The sequence below is a fragment of the Cavia porcellus genome, unplaced genomic scaffold (assembly GCF_034190915.1).
Source record: "Cavia porcellus strain 051 isolate PalLab524CR breed Dunkin Hartley unplaced genomic scaffold, mCavPor4.1 scaffold_18, whole genome shotgun sequence".
Classification (NCBI taxonomy): Eukaryota; Metazoa; Chordata; class Mammalia; order Rodentia; family Caviidae; genus Cavia; species Cavia porcellus.
In genome coordinates, this window is record NW_026947501.1 from 28611944 (window position 1) to 28634947 (window position 23004).

At 45.8% G+C, this 23004-nt stretch overlaps 1 protein-coding gene across 1 annotated transcript in view; it reads left to right on the forward strand.

The window, feature by feature from the left end:
* Hk2 (hexokinase 2) overlaps positions 1 to 23004 on the forward strand; it is a 63184-nt gene that overhangs the window by 31625 nt on the left and 8555 nt on the right. The window contains exons 3-12 of the mRNA XM_003468966.5: positions 9265 to 9413; positions 11897 to 12016; positions 12535 to 12630; positions 13288 to 13387; positions 13593 to 13776; positions 15762 to 15917; positions 17286 to 17519; positions 18706 to 19010; positions 20297 to 20445; positions 20690 to 20809. Of these exons, the coding sequence (XP_003469014.1) occupies positions 9265 to 9413; positions 11897 to 12016; positions 12535 to 12630; positions 13288 to 13387; positions 13593 to 13776; positions 15762 to 15917; positions 17286 to 17519; positions 18706 to 19010; positions 20297 to 20445; positions 20690 to 20809 (1613 nt within the window). The remainder of the gene's footprint in view (positions 1 to 9264; positions 9414 to 11896; positions 12017 to 12534; positions 12631 to 13287; positions 13388 to 13592; positions 13777 to 15761; positions 15918 to 17285; positions 17520 to 18705; positions 19011 to 20296; positions 20446 to 20689; positions 20810 to 23004) is intronic.

The following is a 23004-nucleotide window of genomic DNA, read 5'->3' on the forward strand; positions in this document are numbered from 1 at the left end:
GTTCATTCTGCTGGCAGTTTCTCTTGTGTGCAAGAGCTTTTTAATAAGATTAGATCCCAGTTGTTGATTCTTTGTGACAGTCCCTGTGCAACTGCGATTTTGTTCAAAAAGTCTTTGCCTACACCATTGTTTTAAGAGTTCTACCTCCTCTCTCTTCCAGCAGATTTAGTGTTTCTGTTTTAATATTTAGATCTTTGGTCCATTTTGATTTTAGTGAATTGTGAATGGTTAAAGATAAGGATCTAGCTTTAATTGTCAGCTTGTGGAAAACCAGTTTTTCCAGCACTATTTACTAAAAAGGCTATCTTTCTTCCAGCGAATGTGTTTGGCTTCTTTGTCAAAGATAAGGAGGCTGAGTATGTTTTGAGTTGTTTTTCTATCCTCTAATCTTTTCCATTGATCTTTGTCTTTTTGATGCAGGGTTTCACTATGTAATTCTGGCTGGCCCTGAACTCACTTTGTTGCTGGGGCTGGCCTTGAACTTGTAGTGATGCCTGTGACTCAGCCTCCTGAGTGCTGGGATTATAGATGTGTGCTATCATGTCTGGCACTGTGCTGTTTTTATGACAGTAGCTTTATAGTATAATTTCAAGTCAGAGATTGTGATGTCCCCTGCCTTGCCCTTGTTGTTCAGAATTTCTTTTGCTATTCTGGGTCTCTTTTGGTTCCAAGTGGATTTTAGAATTGTTTTAATTCTGTGAGATATGCTTTTGGAAGTTTGATCAGGATTGCATTGAATCTGTATAGAAATTTTGGGAATATGGCCACTTTAACTATATTGGTTCTTCCTACCGAAGAGCAATGGATACCTTTCTATTTTTCTGATATCTTCTTTGACTTCTGTTTTTAGAGTGCTGTGGTTTTCAACATAGAGCTCTTTTACTTCCTTTGTTAGACTGGTTGCTAGGTATTTCATTTTTTGGATGGTGTTGTGAAAGGTGTTTTCCTCATTTTTCTCTTAGTGAGTTTGTTATTTGTGTTTATTAAAACTCATTTTTGAGTTTGTGTATGCAGCTTTGTGACTGAGTTTATTTAATCTAGAAGTCTTTTGGTAGAGTTTTTGGGGTCTTCTATGTGGAGTATCATGCCATCCTCAAATACTATTTTTTCTTCCTTTCCTATCCTTTTTCTTTTTTTCTCTTTTCTAGTTGCTGTGGCTAATATGTCCAGAACTATATTGAATAAAAATGGTGATAGTGGACATTCTTCATTTGATCCTGATTTTGAAGTGAAGACTTTTCAGTTTTTTTACATTTAGTATGACATTGGCTGTTGGTTTCTCAGATGGCTTTTATCAGATTGAAATAAAGATCATCCACTTCAGTGTTCTGTAGGTTTTTTTTTTTTTTTTTTTTTTTTTTTTTAAATCATGAATGGGCATTGAACTTTGCCAGATGGTTTCATTCCATCTTTTGAGATGATCTCAGGGTTTTTGTCCTGGGCCATGTTAATATGGTATATCTTACTTATTGATTTGTGTATCCCTGTAATCCTGCATCTCTCAGGTGAAACTTGCTTGGTTATGGTTTATCATATTCTTGATTATTGGCTGCATTCTGTTTGCCAGTATCTATTGAAGATTTTTGTCTCTATTCATCGGCCTATAGTTCTTTTTGTTGAATCCTTCTCTGGTTTTGATATCAGGGTAATGCTTGCTCCCAGGAATGAGTTGGGAATATTCTTTCCTTTCAGTTTCATTAAAAAATTTGAGAAGTGCCTGCATTAGGTCTTCTCTAAATTTTTTATAGACTTCAGCAGTAAATTCCTCAGGTCCTGGACTTCATTGGTAGATTTTTGTTGTAGTCAGGGTTCACACAGGACACATAATTTATAGGATTATTTTATAATATTCATCCAAAAAAGTCAAATGGAAAAGAGTACAGGAGAGAACAAAAGACTCCAGCTGAGGGCCTGGATCCCGTGACAATGTCCTTCATGAGTCTGGCTGAAGACCTAGAACCTTTGGCAGTGTCCCTCACAAGTCTAGCTGGAGGCCTAGAGCCCATGACAATGTCTCATGCAAGTCTGTATCAAGGATCTGCATTGAGAAAGCCCAAAGGTCAGTGGTGGAAGCTAGAAAGCCTGAGCCTGCAGGATGAAGGATCTGTGCCAGCAGGCTGAGGGATCTGCACTGGAGCCAGGATGCCAGAGCTCTCTGAAGAGAACCACAGCCACCCACAGCGTGAAGACCCGAGCTCCTCCATTGATGAGAACAGCTGAGTCCACATCAGGAAAACCAGCATGCCAAGCTTCTCCAGAAGAATCAGTGCTACGTTGTCTTTTCCTCTAGTGTTCTTTTTATACTATTGGCAATAATTCTCAATGGGCCGTCTATACCCCAAACCACTGATTCAGTTCAGCTAGGTGTTACAAAGTTGACTTAGTTAATCCACCACAATTGTAAAGCACGTTTTCAGTTTCATTGGCTGATATTTATTTAGAATTTTTATATCTTGATTCAGCTTTGGTAATTCATATGTATTAGGAATCTGTCTGTTTTTTCCTGTGTTTTCTGTCCTATTAGAATATAAGTTCTTGAAGTAGGTATTGATTATACTGGATTTCTTCAGTATCTGTTGTGATTTTACCCTTTTCATTCCTAAATGTATGGATTTGACTGTCTTATCTTTCCTTTTTGGATAAGGTTGGTTAAGGGTATGTGAGTTTTATTTAACCTTTGAAACAACCAACTCTTCTTCAATTCATTGACTCTTTGTGTCATTTTCTTAATGTCCATTGCATTAATTTCTGCTCTCATCTTTTATAATTTATCCCCTTGTACAAGTCTTGGGCTTGATTTGCTCTTTTTCTAGAAGCTTAAGGGTCAACATTAAGTTGCTTATTTGGACTTGCTCCATTTTTGCCTCCTCCCCCTTTTTCTAATCAGATTTTATTGGTACATTATAGGTATATATAATGATCACAATCATCACAGAGCATTTGTACCTGTGCATGTAGTAACTTCTTTTTTTCTTTCATTTTTTCTTTTCTTCATTCCTCTCATCTCCCTTTTAACCTCTTCCCCTTCCCATTTACCTATTTTTCTGATATGGGAATTCATTACCATAAATTTCCCCTGTAGGACTGCTTTCAGTGTGCCCATAAGTTCTGGTATGTTTTATTGGCATTATTCTTAATTGTAGAAACTGTCTAATTTCTTCTTTAATTTCATCTGTGACCCATTGGTTGCTCAGAAGGGTGCTATTTAATTTCCATGTGCTAATGAAGTTTTTGTGGTTTCTTTTGTCACTGATTTCCAACATCATTGCACTATGGTCTAATACTCATGGAATAATTTTCCTTTGTATTTACTTAAGCATTTTCTCTGTGGTCTATTGGAGAATGTGCTATGTGCAGCAAAGAAGAATGTATATTCTGATATTCTAGGGTGGAATGCTCTAGATGACGTATATAAGTCCATTTGTCAAAAGTTAGGTTCAGTTCTCTTTTTTTGGAATTTGTCTATTTGATCTATTTGTGACAGTGGGTTATTGATGTCTCTCACTGTACTAGTGCTTATTTGATTTTTTATATCCATTAACATTGGTTTTTATACAGTTGGTTGTGCTGGTATTTGGTGCATATATATTTGTGATATCTCTTCCTCTTGGATTATTCCCTTTACAAGGATGTAGTGACCTTGTCTCTCTTAAACATTCTTGACTTGAAATCCATTTTGCATTTAGAATAGCTACCCTAGCTTGTTTATAGGTTACTGTCATATTATTTTCTATTCTTTTAACTTTGTCTATGAATTTCTTTTTGAGTTAAATGTGTTTGTTGTATGCAGCATGTCATTGGTTCTTGCTTCTTGATCCATTTTGACACTATGCTTCTTTTAAGATTGCTGATTTAAGCCATTTACATTGATAGTTATAACTGATGTCGTGACTTAACCTTGTCATGTTATTTTCCTGTTATTGGCTGCCTTTTCTTCCCCCGCTGTTTAATTACTTGCCTTGCCTTGTGAATTCATTCTGTTGGGTGTTCGTGGAGTTGTAGTCCTTGTTATATCTTTCTAGAATGTCCTTCAGAGCATTTTGGAGTGTTGGCTTAGTAGTTCTGTATTTCCTCACGTGTTCCTTGTCATGGAAATGTCTTTCTTCTCCATCAATTTTTAAAGGTATTTTTGTGTGTTATATCAATCTAAGTTGGAGGTTGTTTCCTTTTAGGGCTTGGACTAAGCTCTCCTTGACTTGAAGATTTGTGTTGTGAAGTTTGTTGTGATTCCAATCCTTTATAGATGATTTGTGCCTTTTCACTAACAGCTTTTAATCTATTCTTGTGTTGATTTTCTGAACTTTGATTATTACATACTTTGGTATAGCTTTTTTTTAAAAGCATGGGTAATTGGAATTCTGTATGCCTCACTGTGAGTGTCAAATTTTTTTTTCATGATTGGAAAATTTTCTGCCATTATTTCTGTGAACAGAATTTTTATGTAATTTGTGCTATCTCCTGCTTTTTTCATTGACTCTGATCAATCTTATGTTATTTTTCTTTGCATCTTTTAGCAGATATTGGATTAATTTGTTGTTCCTTGCTATTTTTAAGAATATTTCTTTTCATGATCATTAACCTGTTGTGTATACTTTCAATAGAATTTTTAATCTCTTTGATATCTGTTTGAAGTTGTTTCATGGATTTCATTTCTTTGTTATGTTGGGGATTCATGGTTTTCATCATTTTCCCAAGTCCTACTTTTTTTTTTAAATCCACATCTGCTCTAGGGTAACTAACCATGTTAGTCATTATGATCCCCATGACTGTACTTATCTGAGAAATTATTTCTGATTTTTTTTTTTTTTCCCTAGAACCTGATTCATCTGCATTGTTATTCCTGTTGTTACCACTTCAGAGTCTGGGTGGGTGGTTCAAATTGTTCCACCTCATTGCTCCCTGAATTTGCCTTTGGTGAGCTTGCAAGTGTGAGGTTGCATCTTGGTTAAATGTCTTCTCATTTTCTATGGGTTTTGAGTTTAATTCCTGGATTGATGCTTGTAAACTACTTACGGCAAATGGCTTTATTGCTAGTACTTGGAACCCTGAGGAAATGAGTACTTCTCAGAAATGTCTTCCAGGTATACCTATCTTCTGATTTTTGCAATATCCTACCTCTTTAATTATTGAGGATGAGAAGTTGCTGCCTACTAGGCCTAGCCAAATAGTACTTTTTATGACCCATAGCCAATCTCAGTCTTGGCATAACATGAAACTGATTAGAACAATTATGTCACCTTGGCTAAAGTAGTACAATCAGTAACAACAATAGCATCAAATATAGCCAAGAAAATAACAAACTCGTAACTATTAATTTGCCACCTTTAACTATAAAAACTATATAATTGTTTGCATTGATTATGCCCTCAGAATTTTACCCTTAGTGGAGAAAATTTAAAAGGGATTGAGGGGAAAAGTAGAGGAATGGAAAAAGAACGGGTTAGAGGCAAGACTGGAGGCTTATGCTAACTTTGGACAAGTGAAGAAGACGGGAACGAAAAGACAAGGAAGAAATAAAAACAAGAACAGAACAACAACAAAAAGCTAGAAAGAATGTTTACATTCATGTAAAAACAAGTACAGACAAGAAAGAAGAAAGCAAAAATAAGACAAGGAGAAAAAATAAGAAAAAGTTTATTTCTAGGTGATATGTCTCTGCTGTCACTGGTAGACAAAAGTGCGCATAGTTCAGATCCATGTTGATTAATCCCCCAAGTCAGCTGTACCATTGCAGTGGGGTAGTAGATGACCCCAGTAAGTCTGTACCTTTAGATCCACTGAAGTTCAGGCTGGTTTCTGGCTGTGTGGCTGGAACCTGATTTGTTTAGCCTGAAACACTCCATGCACCTCCAGCCAGCTTGAACTCGCTTCCCTGGTGGCTTGAACTTAGTTCCTTGATCTCCTGCTGACTTGATGTTCTTCCTCACCCTGACAACTGGGAGGCACTAGAAAAAGCCAGTCCACAATTGCTCTGAGTTTCTAGCTCAATTGGCCCCTTTCCAAGATGATTACTGGCCAGTTGCCCTCTCTGGGGGGATGCCTGAACCCAAATAACTCACCAGCCACTGCAGTCTGCTGTGTCCACTGTTCTGTTCCACTGGCACATTTTCCCGTGGAGGCCTCTGGAGTCACCCGGCATCTGCAGGTTTGAGAAGCCTCTTCTATGCAGTGAGTCTCAGAGCTCAGGGAGAAAGTGCTGTTTGCACCTCTGATTTGTTGAATTCTCTCTCTTCACTCTCTGTGTTGGCTTGAATTCTCACTGTAGATCCTTCCTGGGTCGTGGAGACCCCCTTCCCTCTTCTCTAACTCACGTTGCTGCTGTATTCCAGCATCTGGATACCAAATCTCGGGGAGGCTGTTTCTCAGCTGTTCACTGCTCAGCCATATTCCTGGAAACCCTGATACATTTTAATAAATGAACTAACAGTGGGCAAATTGAGCATGAGACAGTTTCCTCAAAAGTTGCTTAAATATCAATTACTTACAGAATGTTCTGTCTGATCGTATTGGGCCCTCTGCTATGCAGTTTTGTCCTTAAGGAACTTGTCCTTGGTACGTTTTCATGTGGTCTTTATCCTGCTTTGTCAGGTCTGCAGATGCATCTGTGCTTTACACCTAATGGTATGCTCATCAGCTCTACTCTGGGCTTCTGGACTGTCCTACAAAGTTCTCAGTGAAGGTAGCTATTGAGCTACCAGTAGGAGTAAGTAGGGTTTGGAGTTGCCAAAAACCCAGGAGAGAGTAGCTACATAACAAGACTAGAATCATGCTGATAATAACATTTCAAGGATGTTAGCTATTTGTTGATGGCTAACTACATTGATGGTAAACCTTATAGAGCTCTCAGTTGTATGAATGGCCCATTGTGGCATGCATGTTATAGGTTTACCACCTCTGGCTTACATTATGAAATGTACCTAAGGGCACATAAACACATTTAACATTTTCTGTATTTCACGTGCCTTCTAACTGCTGGGAGGAGTTGACACTGAGCTGTGTTCTGCAGGCAGGGTGACATCCTAGAGATCCTTGTGGCCTATGGCACACAGGTAATGAAACAGCTGAGCTGGGATTAGTGAGGCCTGCCTACCCTGTCTTACTTCATCATGGCTTTATGGTGGACTGTCACGTATAGTGTAGGTGTGGGGACGAGGAGGGCATCTGTTCAATGCCCTGAGGGATTGCGTTGAGATTTCTAGATTCATGACGCTGGACCTGCCTGAGACTCTGGACTCAGGAGTGCAGTCCTTGGCTATGGCAGCTGTCATGCATTTGTGGAGTGGTGCTGGAAGAAGGGATGTGGATGTTTGTTCCAGAGGAGTCTGGGGTTACTTTCTGGGAATTTTTGGCAGACCTTTATTATTTGTCATTTCCTTTCAGTCCAACAGAAAATACGGCAAAACCACATTCCTGGGGGAGCTGTGCCCCGCCAGTGAATCTAGCTGGGCTGTCCTTGGATGAGAACCAACCAGGGATGGCCTGGCTGCCCCAGTCCCCCGTGTTCACTGATTCAGCAGATTGTGTGTGTCCTGGGCCTCAGAGTGCTGATGAGGCAGTTCATCTTTGATTTGCCTTTTCATTCCTCATGACAGCCGCCACTCAGTGTGTCCTAGAATCTGGCTGAGGTCCCACTGCTAGGGATGTTCAGAACCAGTGTGTCTGGAAAAGTCGCCCGTGGCCACGATAGGGGCGAGTCCCCCCAGATGGGGTGGTGTTGCTTTAGTGAACAAGCAACTGTGCTGAGGGGGCCACCTCCAGATGCCGGGCAGGGAATGGAAAATTAGTGCTCCTCAGGAGGAATGCTGCAGGCACTGGACTGGTGCCAGTGGCTTTTCTTGGATAGAATTGTGTAATTTCCCTTGCTGTTTGGGCCTGGGAAACTAAAGTGTCAGTGTGGGGCAAATTTGCAGGATATACAGCCTGGGTCATACTTTCTGAGCACGTCTTGATTTCTTGGTTCAATGCTGGCTGCTCAAGGCCTGTTATCTAATCTTCTACCTGACAACAACCCTGGGATGTATGATGTTCCTGCAACAGAGATGAGGCAGTGAGACTCAGGACCCAGGAACTTGTTCCCACTAGTAAGGATTCTCACATAGGTAATTTGGGCTCCATATCTGTTCTCCCAGGTTGCCTGACAGCTGGCTGTGTATACAGGTGAGTCCTCTGGAGTATCAGGGGATGAGGATTGCTCCAGGTTTCCTCTGCACCCCAGCAACTAGATCACGTTGGCACAGAGATGCCAAGATGTGGCTTTTCCAGGGCCAAAGGGCTAACAGTGCTGGGGAGACTGGACCCAGAGTAAGACCTTTGGTTCATTTAGTTGGAGCCTGTGCCTGGGTTTCCCATCCGTTTTGCCTTATTTCCGTGGCAGCCTCTGGTTGGAGAGGGGCTGAATGCTAACATGCCCCCCAGGTGGACACCCTGGGAAATTCTCGCATCTTTAGAGGTGCTCGGGCAGCCATTGGCAGTTGAGGCTGTGGCATGGGCGAGCCGCCTCATCTCCTGGCCTTTGCCCACCCGCCCGCTCGCTAGCCAGCCACAGCCCTGTCTGTGGGCTCTGCGCCTCTTCAGCACTTTCATTCTGTGCCATACAATGGGGCACTTCCCTGTAGCTGGGTATTATTGTCCTGAATCTGGATGTTTCCTGTCTGCACTGCTTATTTCCTGGCGGGAAGGAACTCTGCCTTCCTGGTGTCTATCTGTGGAACTTTTGAGGAGTCCCTTTTCACATTTTTTTCATAGCTCTGTGACTCAAGTGGAGCAGCTGAGGTGCCCAACTAGTGTCATACACTCTGGGGTCAGCATCCTCTTCCTGTCTAGCAAGCCTGAGGTCCTTGGGGCAGGTGGCAGCAGACATTATTTGGAAGGCTACTGAATTGATAGGCATTGGATTCCATTTTACTCCGTTATGTGACGACATCACCATCGTAGCATGGAAAATTAAAAGTCAGTTTTGGACAGGGATCACAGTGTGGCAGCAGGTCTGGTGCCGACCGCCCTGCAGAGCAGTAGGCTTACTGGAGCCCAGGAGCCCGGGAGGACTTGGTGAAGGCGCTGAGCACCTGTCTCACTGTTGAAGCAAATTGGAAAAGAAACGTTAAGTGCTTAGGGTTAATAAACCAAACATAAATGTGTAAAAAAATAAGTAAAATCCAGTAATCACTTTATTTCACCATAGATAAGCGTTACTTATGGAAAGACTCAGGGTTTTACATTCTAATCTGTCCCTGGGAAACAACTTGATCTTTCCTTTATCTACAGAACATGGAGAATTCCTGGCCCTGGACCTTGGAGGGACCAATTTCCGTGTGCTCTGGGTAAAAGTGACAGACAACGGACTCCAGAAGGTTGAGATGGAGAACCAGATCTACGCCATCCCGGAGGACATCATGCGAGGCAGTGGCACTCAGGTAGAACCCTTTTCTCAGGAGAGCCACTGCTGGCTACACATACGTGTCTGGGGATGCTTTTCTGCACCTTTTTTCCCACTGCTCTTGACCTGTGGAAAGACAATAATCAAGACGGTCCTGGATACTAGCACACCTGGAGGGTACCATGTCGGCTGGACCTCTGGGTCTCCCTACTGGGTTTTATACCTAATGGGAGGAGAAACATTGACATAAGATGCCTTGATAGCATTGTGGTGTCATGGGCCTTAGGGCTTGGGAGAAGTGAAGCCTTTAGTTTTCTAATTGCTGTTCTGGATCTCATGAACCAGGGCATTCCTGGAAAAGGAATTCCTGATGATGAGATCAAGTGAGGGAGATATATTTTGCTCCTTTGTCTTTGGGGCTGGCTTTGAGGATAAACCTGTTTTCTTGGTTTTAAAACGAGTTGGAGAAGGAGGCTGAGTCCCAGGACTGTGTTAGTGGCTCCAATGGGTAGGACTCTTCCACTGTCTCTCCACACTAAGGTGCTGAAGAGGTTGGACCTGTATTCAGTGGTCTGGCTGAGTGATTCTGGGCAAGTGGAGACATCTGGCTGAGCGTAGGTTTATCCATCTGTAAAGAGAGAGATGCTAGCACCAAGATTGTGGTAAGAATTAGAAGAGGTTGCATGTTGAGTGTGCTGCACAAACCTGGCACATGAACTGGCACTTTCACTGCTTTTCCTTAGGAGGTTTTATCTGCTCATCTGGCTGCTTCCTCATACCCTTCTGTTGTCGCTGTGGCCAGCCATTCCTCATCCTGGGGGATGCAGTCACCTTTTTTCCCATTGACTTTATCTCCATTCTGGGCCCCAACCCCAGATCCCAAATATTTGAGAACCAACAAGACAAAAAAACTAAGAAGTTTCTCAGTGGTTGTGGAAAGCTGAATTTTAACTTTTAATAGTGACAGATGGCTAGTGGCTAGTTTGTGGGCCAAGGCAGTAAGTATTTTAGAGCTTTTTTCTCCCCTCTGCCCCTCTCATCTTCCTAACAAAAGAGTGGAGCTTGCTGGATAGCTTTCTAGAAGCCCTATTTACACATTAAACTTTGTCAAAGGAGTAGGCCCATGTGTGTGCATGACCCCTTTTGGTAAGAGAACCCTGCCCAGCCTTGAGGATGTGTTACTTTGGTGGTTTAGTTTGCTGTGGTTAACTTTGCAGGGATCCAATAGAGGAACAGAATCCGACTCTGGAGCTTGGCTAAAGCTGGCCACCTCCCAGCCTGGGCTGGCCTTGTCTCCCTGGACACCCTCTCCATTCATTAGACATCTGGTGCCAATGGGCATGTCACCTCCCTTCCTCAACCTTTTATTTCCTGTGTCAGTGTAAATAAGGTTCTGAGGTTTATGCCAGCATCAGATCACCTGGAGGGCTTGTTAACAGATCCATGAGCCTCCCAGAGTTTGTGCTACAGTAGCTTGGGGGAGGGGTGTGATTTACATGGTTAACCTGTTCCCAGGCAATGGTGGGGCATGCTGCCGGTCCAGGATTACCACTTTGGGAAACTTTTCCTGGAATCTACTTCTTTCTGGAAAGGAAAAGATACTTGTTGTCTTCCACGCCTCTCTTCTGTGGCCTTTAGATACTGCCACCTCATCAGCCTGCTCCTGGGAATCTGCTCAGGCTCTTTGGCCTCTGCTTACTTTCTGCACCAGAGTGCCCCCTTCTCCCAGCATCTGGGCATCTGGAGAGGCACCAGTTTTCTTTGAGGGTGTCAACTGGGCCAGAAGGAATCCTGCAGGCTGTGGCTTACTGTGACCAGGTTTCTCTGCGGCCTGGGAGCGTTAGGTCCTGCTCAGTGTGGTCACGGTTGTGAGGCTCCAGCCCATAAAACACTGTTCTGCAGCACTTGGAATGCAACGTTGGTCTTCCTTTGTGAAACAAGGAACAAAAAGATCTTCTTGGAATTGCCCCCAGGGGATTCATTTTCTAGAATGGAGAAATATTTTAAAAAGTTGCTTATTTTTGTGAAGTTGGTTCATAGAATGAGAACAGAGAATTTCCTTTTTCCCCTAATCATGAGAGACAGGGATGCCAAGCCACTTCCTGGCAGAGAGGTGGGCTTACCTTTCCATGGGATAACCAGCTGGGTACCTGGGATAGGGTCACCAAACATGCTCTGTTCTCAGGGCCTGTGTTGACTTCTGAGAACTTTGGTTCTGATTCTCTCTGCCTCACGGGGGTTATTTGGAGAGGAACTTTGATGAAAGCTTTTCCTGGACGATACCATTTAATGAGTACTAACTAGTGTTAAGCCCTTATTTGTACTGACTCCTCTCATCCTTTTGGTAACTGTGGAAACAGGTTTAGTTGTCATACCCATTTTATAGATCACCATAAGAAGACATCAGAGGGAAAGATAAAGATCTGACACAACTAGTTTCGTTCTGAGTCAAAAGTCCCTGCTCCTAACCTCTGTGCTATTCTGTCTCCCCCCTCCTCTTCCCGTGGCCTGTGTCCTTAGCTGTTCGACCACATTGCTGAATGCCTGGCCAACTTCATGGATAAGCTACAAATCAAAGACAAGAAGCTCCCACTGGGCTTTACCTTCTCCTTCCCATGCCACCAGACTAAACTAGATGAGGTAAGGTGGTTCTCAGATGCTTCCAGTGCATCACTCTCAGGGCTGGCAGACCCCGGGAAGGCTCCTGAGCTATGGGCTTGTGCTGTGTTAGTGGTGGCACAGCATTCGCTATGGGGAGTTGATAGTTCTGGGGGGTGGGTTTGTAGGTGGGGGTGTGTGTAGGGACATATGGACTGTGCCCTTGTTGCTCTCCATATGCTTGTAGGAATTCTTCAGGTCTAAAGTACTATGAGAAAGATCCTTATAAGAAGGTTGCCTGGCAGTTGATGGTGTGAGTCTCTTACGTTGGCAGTTTATAACCTGCTTTTTCCCCTTCTTAGGGGCAGTGGATCATGAGCCTGAAGCCTATGTTTCTCCTTCCTAGGCCTAGTGAGAGGCAGTTTATAAATTCAATTCTGACCTTAGCTCAGTGGTAGAGGTCACTAATGGAGTGACCTCCCACTAATGAAGACAGTTGGAGGAATGTGCTCTGTGGTTTAGTGTGGGGACTCAATATTTACTGCTTGGTTCTTTTCTAGAGTTTCCTGGTCTCGTGGACCAAGGGATTCAAATCCAGTGGCGTGGAAGGCAAAGACATTGTGGCTTTGATCCGAGAGGCCATCCGACGGAGAGGGGTGAGTGGGGCAGAGGCTTGGGGTCTGCAGGTTCTGTTGGGCTTGCTCTGTCCTCACACTCAACCAAGAAGGTTTTGGAGAAGTTGGCTTCTTCCCTGCTATCCTGTGTTTACCCAGGCATTTTGTATGTGATTAGATGCCTTTGAGGTTCTGAGATTAGCACGATGGAAAGTAATCAGCCTTAGTGCAAGACAAATCCTTCACTCCTTCACCACGAAGAAGAGTTGGCTATTATTTTTCAAGTAAAAATGTTACTGAGATGATAGTAGAACAGAGCAGAGAGGGGACAGTCTGTCATAGGAAGAGATAATGGGGAGCAAGAGGGAGAGGAAAAAAAGAAAGAAGAGAAAGAAAAGAGGTGAAGGGGGAGAAGAAAGAGAAGCCAAGGTGAGTTCTTAGGGCAGTGATGACTATGAACTAGACTGCAGGGATGTTATCAGGAAGATTGTCTTCCATGATGGAGACAGCTGGTGGGAGCGAGTGGCTGCTATTTGATTGAGTCTCAGCCTAGACTCCTAGCTCTAGTCTTCCTTGGCTCTGCATTGGGCTGATAAAGGGGCGTCCTGGTTACACTGGAGCAGTGTGTTTCGTTACTGTTTCTCCTTCTTCATATCTGTGTCCCTTCTGTGATGGTGTGCCCTCCGTTTGATCCCACAGGACTTTGATATTGACATTGTAGCTGTAGTGAATGACACAGTTGGGACCATGATGACCTGTGGTTATGATGACCAGAACTGTGAGATTGGCCTTATTGTGGGTGAGTGAGCACAGAGTGTGAGGGCAGTCCAGTGTCCAGGGCTTTTGGGTGTGGACTATAGAGGAAAGAAGTTTCGATGTCTGGGTATTTCTTTGTACTTCACATGTGAAGACAGTGGTGCGGTCATTTTGGTGGGGAGGAAGAGGGAGATGAGGTGGGGGAGGACAGGGATTTCCAGTGTTGACTGGTCCTCTGCTCTGGCCAGGCACTGGCAGCAACGCCTGCTACATGGAGGAGATGCGCCACATCGACATGGTAGAGGGTGACGAGGGGCGGATGTGTGTCAACATGGAGTGGGGGGCCTTTGGAGACGATGGCGCACTCAATGACATTCGCACCGAGTTTGACCAAGAGATCGACATGGGCTCCCTGAACCCTGGGAAGCAATTGTGAGTGTCCTTTCCTGTGCGGGGGATGCAGGGGAAAGGGGTTGGGGCTGGCCGGGGGCTTGTTTTCATGTTTTCTTTATAGTTTTAACATTATCTACAAAGGGTTGCCAAAGGCAGCTGTGATGTGGGGCATGTTTGTGACTGTAAATCTCTGACATGGCTCTGAAATTAAAGTGGGTAAACCAGATCATCATTCAGGCAGTCGCTTTAGAAGGTCATGTTCTAATTGTGTGATCCTTGTACTTTAAATTTTCCATAGAACCTGTGAGCAACATGGAAAAGTCATATATAAATGTTTAAGATTAGGGTCTCTGGAAGTCACATGGTAGCTGTCGCCCCACTAGTGCCCCAGAAGACAGCTGTGACAGGTGGCTACTCATTTCTGAGTCCCAGTGCCAGCAGGTGAACAAGACCTGTGGACAAGCTTGTGAAGGAGCCTTTTTGGCTTCTGCCTTGAGCCTTGGCTCAACCATGTGCCAGGGTGGATTGGAGGAGGGCCCCGACCTTTCGCACCCTGAGTGCTCTGCACTGCAGCCTGGTTAGACGTGGGTTTTTTTAACTTTTGATTCTTACACAACATCATCTCATTTTCATGTTTGCCAAATGTTCTTGCTGAGGAGCTTGAAGCAGGAACACAGCAAGTGTTGAAGACTGTTCAAAACACCCTGAGTGTGCGGCACCTCTGTGGTCTTCTCAGTGCTGTGATCATTTTTGAAAGCTTTTAGGGCAGATCTCTACTTGGAGAGGAAACCGGATCGGCACTGGGTTGCCTTTCTCTTTACCAGAGAGCCCTTGCGTTATTCGCAGGATTTCTTTCAGTTCCAAGCCTCCCTCATATGTTGAAATGCGAGTCCACTTACTTGAACGTTCTTAGGACACTGTGTCTGCCACGGGTGATGAGAGGTTTATGAGCTGAGAAGTCACTCACTCAGTGCCCGCCTCTATTAGTGAGACACACACTCATCATTCTGAGGAGCCCTGTGTCCTTTGAAGTGTCCAAAGGGAAACTTGCCAGCCACTTGGCCACATACCCCTGGCCTTTCCATCTATCAGACAAAGGTTGGAAGGACATTTCCCAAATCGCTGGCCATGACAGCCCTGAAATCATGATAGATAGCGTCATGCTATGCCCCCTCCCTCCCAACACCAGGGTGCTTTCAGGGGAGAGGATGTTGAAGCAGACATGTGAGGTCTTTACTGTGGAGGCCAGGCAGTGCCTGTATTGGCACTTTGCATTTCTCATGCACCCCAAGTGCAGGGCAATGCTGCCAGCTCTCCCTTAGCTCTGACCCTACTTTGGGCCGTGAGCAAATATCTTTCTGGGGTATGAGTTTTCTCTCTGGTCATTGATGTCCAAATCCTTTCTACAACTCTTGTTAGGGTCCTCTATTCCTGTAGCCCACCCTGGTTAGTCCTGGCAGGCTCCATGTGCCACTTTCTAAGACCCAGATCCTTTCCAAGAGACCTTCTTTGTCAAAAAGAAAAAATGGCCAGGCCTTTCCTCTGTCAATAGTCCTAGCAAGAAAGCCCAATTTCTAAAGAAAACAGTGTCCCCTAGTGTTGGAAAACTAAATCACTCCAGGTGCCTTCCCGGTTTGAGAGGGACATCTTCTGCCTCTTCTCATCTACCTGCTCACAAACTTTTAGTGTGTTTACCCCCAGATTCTTGAACTGTTTTTTTTTCCTTGAAAAAATATACCAGTGATCTACGTCACATTTCGTAAATGACTTTAAAAATCATTTTCTTGCTGAAGAAGTTGTAAAAATCATTTTCCTAGACAAAACTTACCTATGACTTAGATTGTTCTAGAACATTCCCTGCTTGGCTTGGATGTTTCATTTGGCTGCTGAGGGTAGGGCTGTCAGCACCAGGGACAGCCCTGGCCCCACATGGGATTGCTTGACGGTGCCAAAGTCCTTTCATGCGCTCAGGTGTCCCCGCATTCACTGACGGGGCATTGTTGTTCTGCCTGTGTCTCCTACAGGTTTGAGAAGATGATCAGCGGGATGTACATGGGGGAGCTGGTGAGGCTCATCCTGGTGAAGATGGCCAAGGAGGAGCTGCTGTTCCAGGGGAAGCTCAGCCCCGGGCTCCTCACCACAGGCAGCTTCGAGACCAAAGATGTTTCGGATATTGAAGAGTAAGTTTCCGCTCACTCAGCCTCTGGATGGGGAACAGGTGTTAGGGGGTAAGGAAGATGCATTGGCTCTGCCTTTTACACAGAGGGTCTCACAGGTTGCTGCCTGTCACTATACTCCACTCCCTGGGCTCCATGCTAGTTGGTGTTGAGAATGAAACTGAAGAGACTCAGAGCTGTTATTGGTTGACTCCCAAGTGAAACGCCCCAAGAGGGTGTTTTACTGGCTTAAATGCTGAAGGCATCAAAGAAGGCACTGTAATGGTTTGCTTGTGTCAGCTTCCATTTCTCTATCCTGAAACTCCGGACATCTCATTCCTCATCAGCAGTTCTCTAAAAGGGCTATCGTAGCCAGGCATGGTGGCACCCACCTGTCATCCCAGCACTCTGGGCAGGCCAAGGCAGAAACGTTGCAAGTTCAAGCCAAGCCTAGGCAACTTAGCAAGACTGTGTCTCAGAATTAAAAAAAAATGTACACACAACAGCTGAGGTTATAACTTAGTGCAAAGGCCCTGGGTTCAAACTCCCAGTACCAAAAAAACAAAACAAACAAACAAATAAAAACAACAGAAGGGCCCCATCCTGGCCCCTGCTTCCTAATATATAAAAATAGGGCCTCAGATGCCCAGGGATAGACCCACCATTTACAGCCTATCAGGGCAGGAGTGAGGTCCAATTTTTATTTTTCAGGAAACAATATCACAAGAGTTGGGCCTAGGCTGTCTGTTCTTGAGATTTCCTCTTTAGATGGAGGCGGTCCTGTTGATTCAGGGGCCAGATGTAGAGAGGATGTGGTTATAAAACAGAAGGGCACAGCGAACAAGGTTTAAGGATTTTGTTGTAAGTGGAAACCCCAAAGGATCTGTGCCTTCCTATTGCCAGGCCCCAGGAGAAGAGTGTTCCCACTCCCTAGGCATTTCCTCCCCTGGGAAGGGAGCTCAGCCAGATGCCAGCTCTTTCCCAGCAGCTGCCAGCACAGAGAGGCTCTGAACACTTCAGGGGAAAAACAGCTGAATCTCCACGTTCAGAAGTGGCTGGGGATGGAGACAGACTCTGTCTGTCTGTGCTGATATGAGCACACAGCCCAACTCACGCTCAATAATTCATGGTGTAAAGCACCATGAACAAGGCCTTGTCCTCACATTGTACACACAGAGAAATGCTAAGTTGTTTCTATTAGAGGGAAAAAGGAGCACTAGTGGTATGGGAGAGAAGCCTGAGGTGGCTGTGTTATCCCCATGCCCCTCTGCTCCCTGCCCACCTACACAGCAGTGAGGAGGGACTTTGCACCAGGACACGGAGTTTTCTGGATTCCTCGCCAGTCCCCAGTGGCCACACACTTGTCTGCAACCCTGTCTTTCTGTTTCCCAGGGAGAAGGATGGCATCCAGAGGACCCGCCAGGTCCTGCTGCGGCTGGGCCTGGATCCCCTGCAGGAGGACTGTGTGGCCACCCGCCGCGTCTGCCAGATCGTGTCCACACGCTCCGCCAGCCTGTGTGCAGCCACACTGGTTGCTGTGCTGCGGCGCCTCAAAGAAAACAAGGGCGAGGACCGGCTGCGCTCCACCATCGGGGTGGATGGCTCTGTGTACAAGAAGCATCCTCAGTGAGTCAGCCCCCACCGCCTGCGGGTAGCGGGGGCCTGCCAGCACCTGGGGCTGGGGACTCCATGGGCCAGTTCAGCATGAGTTCCATGGGTTGAGGGTCTGTGTAGAGTAGACCTGGCCTTGGGGGCAGGTGGGAGCTGGGAGCTGCCATCCTGGTGTGAGAAGAGGTGATTTCTGCTGGGTGCTCTCCCTGCTACCCTCTTCTTTATGAATTAGCTTTTGGTTCTTTACTGTTGTGTGACTTAGTGGCTGTGTCCTCTGCCAAGGGCCATCCTCAACCTAGTAGGTAACCGTAATGGGTTATTCTTTGGCTGACTTGAGTATTAAATTGATTCCACCTTGTCTATGTTTTGATCCTTCCCATCGTATATACCCAAATGCTCAGATTTCAATTGAGACCTGGAAGATACCTCTCGGTTGTGCTCATATTTTTCCTTCATTTTTTCTTAATGTGAGTGCCACCTGGTCAATGGACCTTCCTTAACTAAACGGATTACTGGGAAAACTTTAACCTGGAGGTACCTGGTCTCCCAGTCCAGTGCCTCAAGAACTGTAGTATATACATGAATCATACGGGGAACTTGTTAACAGTGAGGTGCTACCCACAAACCACACATGCATAGCAAGACCTTGGCACAAAGTGGCTACCACCTGGAGAGTTTCTTGCTGAATTTGCCTGTTGTGTTCAACTCTTTGGACACTCTTGGAATCGGCAGAAACAGGCCCGAAGAAGGGCATTACTAATACTGTTCAGTGCCTTTCCCAGGCAACAGCAAATGAAATGAAGGATAATCATGAAAATACAAGGGTAACAGAGCCACCCGATTCCTTTGGGCTGCCCTGGCTGAGATTGATTGCAGCTTACTAAGCAGAGGAGCTGGTGCACAGACCAGCTTGATGAGGAAGAGGAAGTCTTGTGTGACTGTATGCAGGGGACAGTGGTTTGTTAGAAGACTCCTTTCCTTTCCAGGGGGGATGAACTCAGGCAGGGTGGTCACAGGTGAATACCTGGGTTTTTGCATTGTGTCCCCCTAATTTAGGAGATTGAAGAGAGGAGGTTGAGGATAGCATCTGCACCCACACGAGTCTCCTAACACTTGGGTCGAGGCAGTTAGCCCCTGGGCAGGCCTCTGCACCACAGCCCTTAACTGTGGACACCTGTCTCACCCCCTTTGGTGCCTGCAGTTTTGCTAAGCATCTTCACAAGGCTGTGCGGAGACTGGTACCCGACTGTGATGTTCGCTTTCTCCGCTCTGAGGATGGCAGTGGGAAAGGGGCCGCGATGGTGACTGCCGTGGCTTATCGGCTGGCTGACCAACACCGAGCCCGCCAGAAGACCCTTGAGCCTCTAAAGCTGAGCCACGAACAGCTGCTGGAGATCAAGAGAAGGATGAAGGTCGAAATGGAGCGAGGTCTAAGCAAGGAGACACACACTGTTGCTCCTGTGAAGATGCTGCCCACCTATGTGTGTGCCACCCCCGATGGCACAGGTAAGCAGCAGGGGCCCTGGCCTGGCGCTGATGCTCAGCGGGCCTCCCTGGGCAGAAGCCTGGGTTGTTTGCGTCAGAATGTTTCTTCAGCTATTTTACAGCCAACCAGGGCTTCCTCTGCTAAAATCAAACAGCAGTGTTACTCAGTAGTTACTGAGTGCTGACTGTTAACACACCCGCTGTCTATTAATTCATTTAGTATTTGTTAACTTTTAAAACTTTAGAAGTTAATTTCCTTAATTGGTACACTGTCATGTTTGAAGAAAACAGAGGCATAGAGAAATTTATGAACCTCCCCACAGATCATACAAATGGTAAATGTGAGAGCTGGAATTCAAACTAAGACTTCAGGCTCCAAAGCCATCTCTCACAACCATCACAATTGTCTAGATCTGAAGTCTGAAAACTATATTCCATGGGCCAGGTCGCCCCTTGCCTATTTTTGTGGATAGAGTTTTTCCTAGTGCACAGCCATGCTATCCATCTATGCAGAGTTTTTAGCTTCATACTACCTGCTGAAGTTGAAGGGTTGAATCAGAGATTACATGGCCTGCAAAACTTATATTTCCTGTTTGTGTTTTTGACCTCTTGTAGAGGTCTGGTAACCTAAAAAATTAGTCTTTTCCCTGTTCAGAGAAAATGATTGATAAGCAGATCATTGTTGCCTGGCTAGTGCGGTTCCAGCGGTTGAAGCTGGGATTTGCTCCAGTTCTAAAAAATGTTCTGCTCAACGTTTTCTAGCACCTTAGCCATGAGCAAGTGATTGCCAGTTCAGCCAGATCTTGGTCATCCATGAGAGGAACGAGAAGCTTCCTTCCCAAAATTGCCTCGGGGTTGGATGAGGACTATATCTGAGGCATTTGGGTCACTGGAATTGCCAAAAAAGGGAGGGGTTCTCACTTTAGAAGAGTTCCCTTCAACCTCTTTTAAAAAACTGTGCTCTCTGTTTCTTTTCTATTCTGGAGTCTAATCCAGTGTGGCATTTGACTTGGCACAATGGTGTATTTAGATAGTTTTAGGTGCAGTGTGTCAGCATTCCCCAGTGTTCTGCAGAGCTCATTCTGATTTTCGGACCCCCACCAGATGGACTTCTTTGAGGACCACTAATAGCCAACCGGGATATAGCCTGGGTGTCTCATTTTCTTCTCCATTAGGGGGATCACTCCATTCCCCTCTGAGGAATTAGGAGCTCTAGGGAAACCCCCTCACCACCTTGAGGGGAAGGAGCGTGAACTCTGTCCCTCTCCACCACCCCAACTCATTATTTTCCTGGTTTGGTTTTCCAGAGAAAGGGGACTTCCTGGCCTTGGACCTTGGAGGAACAAATTTCCGGGTCCTGCTGGTTCGTGTGCGGAATGGGAAGCGGCGGGGAGTGGAGATGCATAATAAGATCTACTCCATCCCACAGGAGGTCATGCATGGCACCGGGGAGGAGGTGAGGCAGGCTGGCACCCCAGGAGGGCCCGGTAGAGTTGTTTCCTTCATGGACAGCACTGTCTGCTCAGGGAAGGTCCCAGGGAGGGCTCAGTGGCCCAGGATGTCAGTCTAGTTTCTCCTTGGGTCTGGGACTGAGCTTGGGTTTCCTCTGGGTAGAGACCTTGAGCTTGGGCTCAGGTCCTGCTGGAGGCAGCTTGCCCTAGCCAAGACCCTTCGCTGAGTGCCCCAATCTGTCCCTACAGCTCTTTGACCACATCGTCCAATGCATCGCTGACTTCCTGGAGTACATGGGGATGAAGGGTGTGTCTCTGCCTCTGGGTTTCACCTTCTCCTTCCCATGCCAGCAGAACAGCTTGGATGAGGTAACACTACCCCCCTGGACACTGTCTGGGGGCTTTTATTGACTAAATGAGCACAGGTTTAGAGGCAGGTAGAAAGCTGAGCTAAGCAGAAGGGAAAGAATGGCCTGAGTGACCACTGGGAAGGGAACTTCCAGGTGGTGATGAGTTAATCGAGGCTGTTGGAAGTTAAATAAGTTAGCTTGGCTACAGTAGTCTTTGGAACAATAACAATGATCAAAAACAAAATAGCACTCAAACAATATAGGCACATTTTGCCACAAGCTACGTTGGCTTTCTCTATGCATGATCTCCTTTAATCTTCACAGCAACCCTCTAAGATGGGTGTTTGTGTGTCCATATTGTCTGGATGTGGCTGCCCGGGCTCTGCAGGGATGTGCTTTTTTCTTTAGAATCTGACACATCCAGGTTGATAAAACGCCAGAGTGATTGGCACAAAGCACTGAACAAGTGTTGGAGGCACTGTTGCAGGTGGGTTAGCCTCCCAGCAGAGGATCTGGCTATACCCACAGTGGTTCCTCATGGCTGACAAAGTATGTTGTCTTGTTCCTTGTTATGGCTCAGAGCTCTTTGTTGTCTCTTGCTGTGGATGCTCTGGCTCTTCTCTGGTCCTGTCTTTGCTTTTTTCCTCTCCAACTTGCCTTGGGTGGATGAAGCAAGTAGGTATAGGTCTGGTGCTCCCAGATGTTCTTTCTCAAAAAGTAGAGGACTGAGTGGGCAGTGTTTGGACCAGGGCTGTGGACTCAGAGTACGGTTTTTCGAGCAGTCGCTCCTCTCTGTCAGTCATGTAGAAGGAGCCCACGCACAGGCCACAGGTGTATGGTTTACTATGGATGCAGTTGCTGCCTTTGCTGCCTTCAGAGACACTGGGTTGAGGAAGTAAGCTCAGGGGAGTAAGAGCTGCATTTTGGGACATGTTGGATGGGATGCTGCAGCCTGAAGGCCACAGAGCACATGTTTGCAGGAGCCCAGAAGAATGGGCGGTAGGTGGGAAAAGTCTGGAGAAGGTCGTTTTGGATAACTTTTCTTTAAAAATAATACTCTTGAAAGGCTTGGGGGTTAAAAAAAATCTCTTTATGTTATAGACAAATCTAAAGACCAGTTAGTAGGAAGGTAAAAGCGTGACACTCCCGTGTGTATACTTGCAGGCTTTTCCTACCGAATTGCATTTTAAGCAAATGCTATCTTCCCGCATCAGCAGGCGTATGTCCTTTGTCTGTTTATCAGGTGACCTAGATGCCTTACTTTAATCTGAATTGTAAGATCATAGATCATCTCGCTGGATTTTGTTCTATGTGTTTCATTATTTTGTAAGAAGTACCTGTTAAGTCTAGAATTGTGAAAAGGAGGAGCACAGTGGGAGGCAGTCCATCTATTGGCTCTGGTGAGTTCATTCTGCTTGTGAGGCGTCAGCAAGTGGGGTGCTGAAGAGGCAGAGTCCCGGGGCATCCAGCTGTACGTGAGCACCTCGGGCTGTGGGCAGACCTCCTCAGCTGCTGGGACTTGTTCTTGTCTTGTTACAAAGCTCATTTACTGAGCTGATGTTACTCAGACATTCTGTAGACTTCATTGTCTAGTGCTGAGAATGGAACTCGGGGCCTCACGCGTTCCCTTGTCAGGATGTGGGTGTTTAAACCAGGGCTTCACAGGGCTGATGTACTTTGTTCTGAATCTTCTGGGACACACCTGGGTTGATGAAGTGCCAGGCTCTTGGGCATGAACCACTAAAGACATCCTGGAGATGGGAGTGGGTGGCAGTGAGCCCACAGCCTGCTGCTGGTGTGTGCTGGCCTCTTGGGAAAGGGACCAGGGATACCAGGGCCGGTTTCTGATGACTGCCATAGAACACAGGGCTCCGGAGGCAAACATGTCTCTCAGGTACAAAGCCATCCAGGTGACTTTGGAGGAGGACCACACTGAAGACAGGTGCACAGAGGACTCTGGGTGGTGGAGAGCTTCCCCCACTGAGAAATGTGAGGCGATGGCAAAGTCTGGTCATCCTTTGCTGTGGCAGGGGCACTGAATAGTGTCAGAATTAAGAGACGCTTGACTTTTCTAACAGAGGGCAGGGACGGAGTTAGCTGCTTTGTCCAGGACAGGAAACAAATGTGTAGGAGTGTTTGCTCAGTACTATGAGCCCATTCACTTGTGTCTGCGTGCCTGGAAGAGAGTCCTGCTCCCATCTGCAAACTGTAGAT